Here is an 11,081-nt window from a genome sequence, read left to right on the forward strand (position 1 = left end):
ACAAAGTGGAACATTTGATAAAAAGTTAAAGTACCAATGATTGTCACACACACACTAGGTGTGGTTAAATTTATCCTCTGCATTTGACCCATCCCCTTGTTCACCCCCTGGGAGGTGAGGTGAGCAGTGAGCAGCAGCGGTGGCCACGCCCAGTAATCATTTTGGCGATTTAACCCCCAATTCCAACCCTTGATGTGGAGTGCCATGCAGGGAGGTAATGGGTCCCATTTTTATAGTCTTTGGTATGACTCGGCCGGGGTTTGAACTCACGACTAGGGATGTCCGATAATGGCTTTTTGCCGATATCCGATATGCCGATATTGTCCAACTCTTTAACTACCGATACCGATATCAACCGATACCGATATCAACCGATATATACAGTCGTGGAATTAACACATTATTATGCCTAATTTGGACAACCAGGTATGGTCAAGATAAGGTACTTTATAAAAAAATGAATCAAATAAAATAAGATAAATAAATTAAAAACATTTTCTTGAATAAAAAAGAAAGTAAAACAATATAAAAACAGTTACATAGAAACTAGTAATTAATGAAAATGTGTAAAATTAACTGTTAAAGGTTAGTACTATTAGTGGACCAGCAGCACGCACAATCATGTGTGCTTACGGACTGTATCCCTTGCAGACTGTATTGATATTTATTGATATATAATGTAGGAACCAGAATATTAATAACAGAAAGAAACAACCCTTTTGTGTGAATGAGTGTAAATTGGGGAGGGAGGTTTTTTGGGTTGGTGCACTAATTGTAAGTGTATCTTGTGTTTTTTATGTGGATTTAATAAAAAAAAAACAAAAAAAAACGATACTGATAATAAAAAAAACGATACCGATAATTTCCGATATTACATTTTAACGCATTTATCGTCCGATAATATCGGCAGACCGATATTATCGGACATCTCTACTCACGACCTACCGATCTCAGGGCGGACACACTAACCACTAGGCCACTGAGTAGATTGAGCTTTAAGGGTCAATAATTCATAAAAACATTGATTTCCAAAAAATCCCACTAAAATCATCAGGGACCCAAATGGGTCCCACTCATAAAAGTGTTAAAAATAAGTCATGCACTTTTGTTTTTTACTTTACATGCTTAAATCTCTAGATAAACTTCATATATCTGTTGGTTATATGTTTATATTATTTTTTTCAACTTTTTAATCATAGAAAACTTTGTAATTGCAAACACACAACATATGCAATATTTCCCCCAGAACATATTACATAGTGGAACATTTGATGTGAAGTAATTGGAGATTTAAATAGGTCAATAATTCATGACATTGATTTTGATTACTTTTTTTCTTCAAAAATAGACAAAAAAAACCCACTAAAAAGCTCAGGGATCCAAAAGGGTTAAAAGTCATATATATTTTTATTTTTTTACTTTTCAGTGCTTAAATCTATAGATCAACTTCAGATCTGTCGATTGTAAGTTAATTTTTTAATGTTTTTTTTGTAATAACATTATTATTGTTGAGTATAAATAAACTGTCTGCATGGCAGCTTTGTGTTATTAGAGTCAGAATTGCATAGTTTTCTCATTACATTTGACCTGTACGCTCTTTTATTCCACTTTTTGCTGTAGTATTTTTAGAACATACCGCAAGCCTTTAAAAAATGAGCTGTGGGCCACAAATGAGTCCTGGGACACCTCTGATCTAGACACATAGAGGTTATGTACCACAAACTTCATATGCAAAGAAAATATGAACTGAAGTGTGTTCAAGAGCGCGATTATTGTTGCGCTCGTCCTGTGCTGGTAATTGGACACAAAGAGTCAGATGACCTGCAGGGTCAGGTGACACCTGCAGCACCACAGAGTGAACACCAATACAGCCAGGACTTGGCCAGAAGTGGACATGAGGTCGGTGTTTACTTTATAAAAGGCGCTGGAGTGAGAACAGTGGTGTGAGATGTTCAAGCATTCCTGAAGCTGCACCCATGATGGGCAACAGATGAGCTGCTGGGACTGCATCCAAACGGCAGCTAGTGCCAGTCAAGGGCTTATTTCCTCGTTTACAGTTCTGCTACGCTGTAAGGAGAGCGTGGACATGCAAGCATGTTCTAATAGTAAGCAATATGTCAACACTTAATTAAAAAACATTCAAAACCAAATACAGCAGAAGTTTCTAAAAAAAAACAGGTATCAAATCCAAGGCCACGTCGTTTTACATGACCTGTAAATAATATGCGTCAATAAAGTACCTTATCTTTTCTTACTTAATGTATTATTTTCTCCCATTTTGACACAAAAATGTACAGCACAGGCCAAACGTTTGGACACACCTTATTCAATGTGTTTTATTTATTTCCATGACTATTTACATAGTCGATTGTCACTGAAGGCATCAAAACTATGAATGAACACATGTGGAGTTTGGACACACCTTATTCAATGTGTTTTACTTATTTCCATGACTATTTACATAGTCGATTGTCACTGAAGGCATCAAAACTATGAATGAACACATGTGGAGTTATGTACTTAACACAAAAAGGTGAAATAACTGAAAACATGTTTTATATTCTAGTTTTTTCAAAATAGCCACCCTTTGCTCCGATTACTGCTTTGCACACTTTTGGCATTCTCTCGATGACCTTCATGAGGTAGTCACCTCAAATGGTTTTCACTTCACAGGTGTGCTTGAAGCTCAGGGTGGCTATTTTGAAGAAACTAGAATATAAAACATGTTTTCAGTTATTTCACCTTTTTTTTTTTTTTAAAGTACATAACTCCACGTGTTCATAGTTTTGATGCCTTCAGTGACAATCTACAATGTAGTCATGAAAATGTAGAAAACGCATCGAATGAGGTGTGTCCAAACTTTTGGCCCGTACTGTATGAACATACATTTTAAACTTGAATATTACCCAATATTGAAACAATTATATCATCATACTTAACAATGTTTTTGTCATAATAAATACTTAAATATCTGCTTGACTTATGATTTCAAAGCAAGATATCCATTAAATTGTACACTGAAAAATTGGCAATAGATTATACCGAAAAACGTACACAGGTTTTTTACAGCATATTACTGCAAATTGAATTTACAGAGGTTTTTAAAGCTCAAGACTGCAAATTGAAAAAAACTACCACTGCCAGGTGGTTTACCATACAATCTACGGTTGTTGTTTTCACGGTGCATTACTGTGTGTGGAAAACATTACTATTTTTTAGGGCAAAACATTGGCAGCTGAGTTGCCAGAATTAGAAAGTGGTACTGTTTTTCCATAATGTTGTAAAAAAAAAACTCTTTTATTTTTTAAAAGTAAAATTCTGGTATGTTATCAGTTTGTTTTTTCTAGCGTACGTTAAAAAAAAAGTAATAATCAAATGCAAAAGCATATATTTTACAAGTTTGACTCCCCTGCCCTAAAAGTTGCCATTTGAGACCCCTTTGTTACCTTCAGGTAATAATGGACCTTCATCTTTGGTGCCATCTTCTGGCCATTTAGTGCACTGCAATAAAACCACTAACCAGCAATGGGAGTTGTTTAGCTGCAAATTTATTGTGCAATGTTCCACACAACAAGTCTACTCGTCTGCATCAGACTCTTCATCATCCTGGCTAATCTGGAAGTAGCGCAGCTCGTAGGTCTCCTTGTTGGACGCCACCACTCTCAGCCAGTCACGGAGATTGTTCTTCTTCAGGTACTTCTTTGTCAGGTACTTTAGATACCTGCAAGACAATAGGGAATGTTAGGATGCAATGAAAGTGTGTATATGTGTTTATATATATATTTTTAAAAAAGATATATACCGGTATATATATATATATATATATATTTTTTAATGATTCTTTTCTGATGTTCCCCACCTTTTAGAGAACTGCTTCTCTGATGTGACGTCGATTTTGTTCTTCATGCAACTGACCGACACGACGTTGGCAAGGTTACCGGTTTTCCCGTTGACCTTTATCCTCTCTTTAAGGAATATCTCCTATTGGGCAGAGCACAGTGACACGCTAGGGAAGGGAACCCTAGCAGGATAGGAGCTAGGGAAGGGCGCCCTAGTCCAGAATCAACGTTAGCAGCCTGCTAAGACCACTAAATGAAAAGTATGGTCGTTCCAAGACTGGAATTTATGGAATGGAATCGTAGTTGTTACCCCAAAAAAAATATTGCGTGTCGATTTAGACTTACAAAGTTGGCAGAGTCCATGATGCCATCCTCCACAGGGTGGGTCAGGTCCAGGGTGAACTTCCACCCAGGACCCTTTTTACTCTTCTTGGGAACAGTGAACTTCTTCTGACGGATCTGTGGCGTCACAAAGTGGGTGTTTTAAATCAATATTAGCAACAAATGCTATCTAATTATCTACGACGACAACTACCAAGAAAAATTCCTAGTTTGTGAACCCCTTCTCAAACAATAGCAATAAAACTATTTTGATTCTGATAACTAAGTCGCTGATAAAGTAGGAACGACAAATTGTTAAACTTGCATTGAACCTGATGTAATGTGAACATGATTAAAGCTGATAAAGTCTGAAGCAAATATCAACTAAAATATAGCCGCAGGCACTCTAATGTATTTAAATGTTCATTTAAACCAGCACGGCCAATGAATGTAAATTGAAAAACAAGAAACGATTGGTTTGTATCAATTTTATTTTAAAACGCTAACAAATTAAATGAAAACACAAAGCATTTTTTGTGCCGAAGAATAACTACATTTAAAAAAAAGGTTTGATTTTTATTTTACATTCCATGTAACAAAAACTTTAATCTGCTGTTAAGAGACCAAACGGTTGTGTTATCATTTGCAGACACCCGGAAGATTTTTTATTTCAAAGTAAAAGCAGGGATAATTACTAAAGTACCTTTGTACCTGGCTCAAATGTATTTGGAGCCCGACACAGAAATGATTTTACTTGCATATAAAAAAGTCAAACAGAAACAATGTTTTACAATATCCAAAAACCGGAAGCAGGAAGTTAAATACCAGGCCTCAGACTGGCCTGTAAATATTATACTTATGCTTCATGACCAAATTGTGTTTTACCTCCACTTTTGTGTGATATGTGCGAAGGGATTTTTGCAGATGTCAGTTGTCGTTGTGACATGTCTACACGAACACAGAGAGTTCCAAAAACACATATCCGGGGTTAAAAACTATCTCCATCCACACAAGTATAGTTTGAAAACTGTCTGTCTACACACAAACGCACGCACTTGTTGTCATTCACATTTTGTCTGACAGAAGTCTGGAAAAGCAACCACAGCTGACTTGGCATTACACCTCTGTTATGTTTACTGGGATATACCAGACATACAATGACATGTACATTATCTTTACTGCACTTGCACAGAGCCCTAGGAACATTATGAACACTTGTGGAATCATACCATACCATCTTTATTTATAAAGTCCTTTAAAAACAAGCACAGTTGAAGAACACTCATAACACGTTTAATCAGCAACATTGTGATATATCACATGTGCTGTAAAGTGTATATTATTTCCAAAAACCAGCGCACGCAAAATAGGGGCCAAGGAAACCCGAATGTTAAAGGACGTGCAAAACTCTCATGGAATTATAACACATTTGATCATCAATAAAGTGATGTTACATGTGCAATGCAGTGTACATCGTCTTTAACATCACTACACATAAGGAGGAAGGATACAGGTTTTTTTTAGTTGCTCAGTCGCACTTAGTAAATGCATACTTATCTCTGCATTTAGGCCTCTTGTCCACACGCAAATGCAAACTTTTGTCCTAAAAAACAGACTTTTGCAAACGCTGGCCAATGTGTAGAGTTCCAAAACGCTCTGCTTTGTGTATGCTTGTACATGGCACAGAGTCTTGTATTCCTCTGATGATGTCACGGTTGTGAGCTGTCATTTCCCAGGCTAAACAACACTGCGTTGTTAGCTTTAAAGACACCAAACAGTGGTTCCGAACCGGGGAACAGTACCGGTCCGTGACTCATTTGCTACCTGGCCGCACAGAAACAATAATTGATAAACAACCAAATTTTTCCAACTTAACTTTCGCCTGTCCCACTAAACACACCAATAAGCTTGTTAATAGATGTATATTACATCTCCTTTATTATAGTACATGGGACAATGCACTTTAATGGACATACAAAATGTTAATGTGCCAGATTGTAGCCAAAGGCAAATTTTTCCTGGTTGTTTTTATCTGCCACACGTAGAAAGCCGGTCTGTGAAAATAATTCACACATTAAACTGGTCCCTGGTGGAAAAAAGGTTGGGGAACCCTGCACTATAAGACTTACTGTATTTTTTTAACGTAAAAATGCTGCTATTTTAACTCTACGTTGATGGGGTTTTTTAAGAACCTGTATCAAAGTGGGCTTTGCGACACTCCTGCCAGCGACAATTTGACAGTCAGCTGTTTTAGTCACGATTGCTGTCAGACCTCCAGCTGATGGGACAATTTTGATAAGCAAGACTTTTTGCTTTGTGTCACAAGAAAGCTAGAACATTATCTCACATTTTTAATCCTTGTTTAACGACAGATCATGAAGTTAACTTGCGCGTAGATGGAGATGCGTGCGCGCATATAACGTGACCAAGCAACTAAAAAAAACAAAAAACACATGACTTATCCTTCTTCCTTGTTAAAGTTTAGGACAATGTACACTTCATTGCACATATATCTCTATAGTGATAATTAAATGCGTTATAATGTCATAAGAGTTTTGCAGCGGCACACGCACGTCCATGTGCTTTAGGCACTTAACCATGCAAAAGGGGTTCCTTAGCTCGTTAGTGTGTGCTGATTTTATAAATAATGTACACTTACTGTATATGTAATACAACATGTTGCTGATTAAACATGTCAGAATTCTGAGTGTTTCAGCAGCACAAGTGCAGGCTGGTTTTAAAGATAATGTACACGTCATTGTACGTCTAGTACAGACCTGGGCAAATTAAGGCCAGTTAAGCTTTTCAATCTGGCCTGCCGGACATTCCCAAATATTTATTTTTTAGATCTTTAAGATGGAAACTGTAGCTGCCATTATGATGTGCAGTGACGTTTTCAAATGACCGTAAGTCTTGAACTATACAAAGTATTTCAATAGTTGGAATCAGCGCTTTTGCATGATATACTAGTTACTAGGGCTGTGAATATTTGGGTGTCCCACGATTCGATTCAATATCGATTCTTGGGGTCACGATTCGATTCAAAATCGATTTATTTTTTTTCAATTCAACACGATTCTCGATTCAAAAGCGATTTTTTTTCCCGATTCAAAAGGATTCTCTATTCATTCAATACATAGGATTTCAGCAGGATCAGAATAGTTTTACTGCCATTGTTTGAGAACGGGTTCACAAACTAGGAATTTTTCTTGGTGCAATCGTGCAACATAAAACACATAACACATATTTGGTAATAAAAACAGCTGTAACTGAGCTATCAGATCTTGTTATAAGATCTACCCCAGTCCGCTGACATACACACAGAGTAATAGATTTTTGTAAAAAGCTTTTATAATTATAAGGACAATGTTTTATCAACTGATTGCAATAATGTAAATTTGTTTGAACTATTAAATGAAACAAAAATATGACTTATTTGATCTTTGTGAAAATATTGGACACAGTGTGTTGTCAAGCTTATGAGATGCGATGCAAGTGTAAGCCACTGTGACACTATTGTTCTTTTTTTTTCTATAAATGTCTAATGATAATGTCAATGAGGGATTTTTAATCACTGCTATGTTGAAATTATAACTAATATTGATACTGTTGTTGATAATATTCATTTTTGTTTCACTACTTTTGGTTTGTTCTGTGTTGTGTTTGTGTCTCCTCTCAATTGCTGTTTATTGCAGTTCTGAGTGTTGCTGGGCCGGGTTTGGTTTTGGAATTGGGATTGCATTGTTATGGTATTGCTGTGTATTGTTTTGTTGGATTGATTAAAAAAATAAATAAATAAAAAATCGATTTTTTAAAAATGACTCGACTCTGAATCGCACAACGTGAGAATCTTGATTCGAATTCGAATCGATTTTTTCCCACACCCCTAGTAACACCCGAATACGTTTTTCAACTTGTTTAAGTCAGGGTACACGTAATCAATTCATGGTACAAATATGTACTATCATCATAATACAGTCATCACACAAGTTAATCATCAGAGTGTATACACTGAATTATTTACAATCCGAGGGGTGAGATGAGGAGGGTTTGGTTGATAACAGAACTTTAGTCATGCACACGGGTGCCGCACCACGCTTTTAATTTGAAAATAAAAACTTCCGGTGTCGGAATATGAAAACGCATACCTTTTGGTCGTTTTTTACTGTGTTTCTTTACCAAGAATTAACATAGCTTTATGAGATATGAAAAGGAAAATCTGTTTTTCACTGCTCTTCGACACCAACAATTAAAACAGCTTTTTATAAATGTTATTTTTTTCAAATGAAATTCAACTAAACCAGTCATTTGATTTTGAAATTAAAAAATGACCATAACATAGAGACCTTTAAGCCCTTTATCTGTATTCTGCAGAGGTGTGGACTCGAGTCACATGACTTGGACTCGAGTCAGACTCGAGTCATGAATTTGATGACTTTAGACTCGACTTGACAAAATGTAAAGAGACTTGCAACTCGACTTAGACTTTAACATCAATGACTTGTGACTTCACTTGGACTTGAGCCTTTTGACTTGACATGACTTGCTACTTTCCCCAAAACCCAAAGCTTAAAAAGTTATTTGGGAGCGCTCCGTATCTTTCATTTTGTACGTGTGTGTCTGTCTATCAGCGTGTGTGCTGCTTGTCAGCTGGTGCGCTGTCAGTACAACAGCCAATCAAATTAGTTATACGTTGTTTTCATCACACAGGATTAATCCAATCAAATTGCAGGACAACCACAGAACAAGAGTTGTCAAACGATGCGGCAGAGAGAAACAATTATGCCAAAGTTGGTTTCGTTCGGGTATAAAAACTACGACTTGGTCAACAAAAAACGAATTGCGTATGCAAATCACGCAGTTCTAATATTACAGACGGAGACGCAACAACTTCCAACTTCGTTCGACATTTGAAGTTGCACAAAGAAGGGTACGTTTTGAATGTAAGATAACGTTTATTGGCTAAGTAACATGACTTTTATTTGCTGTGTAGTTAAATCAGTGAGGCTGTAAACTCACTGCTAACGTTATAACCATAGACATGTTCTAAGGGTACGCAGCATCGAGCGCTACTGCTTACTGGCGCAGACGAGACGCGGGGCCGCCATCTTGGAGTGGTGATCTGCTCCACTCAGTGCAATTCATTTGGCAGGAGCAATGAACTGTCAGCGCATTTAATTCATTTTACCTCACTGAATACCACTGATTTTCACGTGGTTTTTTGTCATACGTGTAGCTATGATAACGGACACATGTTTTGGCGAGTTTTATTATTCATAGTTTGCTTAACAGTAATATAATATTCTTATACACTATAAGTGACCAGACGTCCGAGATCAAAACTGGGAATATAATCCCAGAGAAGGGGGAAAAAACGGTAAACTATTTTTAAATTGAAGAAACAATATGATTAGGTTATATATACATGCGTATATCCTACATAAACAATGTATGAATACATTAGATATCTATATATCTTAGGGACCTATAGACTGTATCTCTGTTGCTGCAACAGCAGAGAGTTTATTCTGTCTTGACACTTTGTATTGATATTTTGTATTACATTCTTCCCTTAAATGATCATGTTTACAGTGATTGTTATGTATGTATTTTTTATGTATGTCGCTTTGGATAAAAGCGTCTGCCAAATACTTAAACATATATAAACACCTGAAACTCTTTATACCAGCTAAAACCACCAATCTGTTTCACTGGATTCAGAATAAAACCAAATGCTGTTTTACCCAACAATGTTAGTATTTGAATATTGTTACTTGAAGACTTATTCCTGGTTACAATTATACTGTTAAGAAAGTATTGTCTTATATTTTTCCTAAAATGAGAATGCATCATAATCAGCTGGTGAATTTTGTTTTAGGTGGGGCTGAAAGTTTGTAAACCAAACCCCTGTAGGGGCGTCATCCTCCCCCAGAAGATTTATTTGTGATTTTCACATACAAATATTGAAGATCTTTGCTCCTTCTCAACTCTGGTAATATTATTTTCATAAAATACAACCAATAGTATGTTAATGTTTGTTTTTGCAAATGTGTTTATTCTGTAAAGGAATGAGTTAAATGTTTAAAATTGTTTAAACTATTAAAATGACTGGTTAATAGTGCTATTATGAATTGCAATGTCAGCACTATTTTTTTTCCTGCAATTTCAAATGCACTTGTTTTAATAAATAAATACAGCGTTTTAAAAGCATACACAATCTGTGTAAAAATTTTAGTCTATGGTTAAAAAGACTTGAAAGGACTCGAAACTCAAAATGCAGGACTTGGGACTCGACTTGAGACTTTCCAGTCTTGACTTTGGACTTGACTCGGGACTTGCCTGTCTTGACTCGGGACTTGACTCGAGACTTGAGGGCAAAGACTTGAGACTTACTTGTGACTTGCAAAGCAATGACTTGGTCCCACCTCTGGTATTCTGCCTGTGACCTGAGACACATGTGCACGCCGGGGTGAAGCTAACGATGCTAGCTAAACTACGAGCGAACTCCCTTCGACGGATTAATATATGCTCCAGTTCGCAAAACGAACCAGAGGTTGACTTTTAAACGAACAGGTGTGGTTAAATGTTTTTAATTGTTGGACAAAACCCTATAAAAATGGAAAAAAACGCCACGACGAACAGAGGCGCCTCGACTCACCGGCGCCATGTTTGACGGAAAGAACCGGAAAGGGGATTCCGGAAGTGCGTCAGGGCGAATGAGGCTCTCTCCAAGCGTGTGTGGAGATTTAATTTGATTTTATTTTTATTAAGGATCCCCATTAGCTGGTTGCCACAACAACCCAGTAGTCTTCCTGGGGTCCACAATTCAATACAAGTACAAGTAAAAGCCTATAATTATAACTACACAATACAGGAAAAAAATACAAAATAAAAGCATCAATAATAAAAAATAAAAGCATC

The 11,081-nt window shown here is 36.7% G+C and overlaps 1 protein-coding gene across 1 annotated transcript; it reads right to left on the reverse strand.

Moving 5' to 3' along the window:
• Positions 1–3,531: 3,531 nt before the first annotated feature.
• rpl22l1 (ribosomal protein L22-like 1) lies at positions 3,532–10,962 on the reverse strand. Its single transcript, XM_062020772.1, has 4 exons — positions 10,819–10,962; positions 4,185–4,298; positions 3,860–3,981; positions 3,532–3,721 (listed from the first exon to the last, which is right to left on the reverse strand). Exons 1-4 carry the CDS (start codon positions 10,825–10,827, stop codon positions 3,577–3,579), a joined length of 390 nt encoding a protein of 129 aa, XP_061876756.1. The 5' UTR covers positions 10,828–10,962; the 3' UTR covers positions 3,532–3,576.
• Positions 10,963–11,081: the final 119 nt, after the last annotated feature.

This window comes from Entelurus aequoreus, linkage group LG15 (assembly GCF_033978785.1).
Source record: "Entelurus aequoreus isolate RoL-2023_Sb linkage group LG15, RoL_Eaeq_v1.1, whole genome shotgun sequence".
In the NCBI taxonomy this organism is placed as follows: Eukaryota; Metazoa; Chordata; class Actinopteri; order Syngnathiformes; family Syngnathidae; genus Entelurus; species Entelurus aequoreus.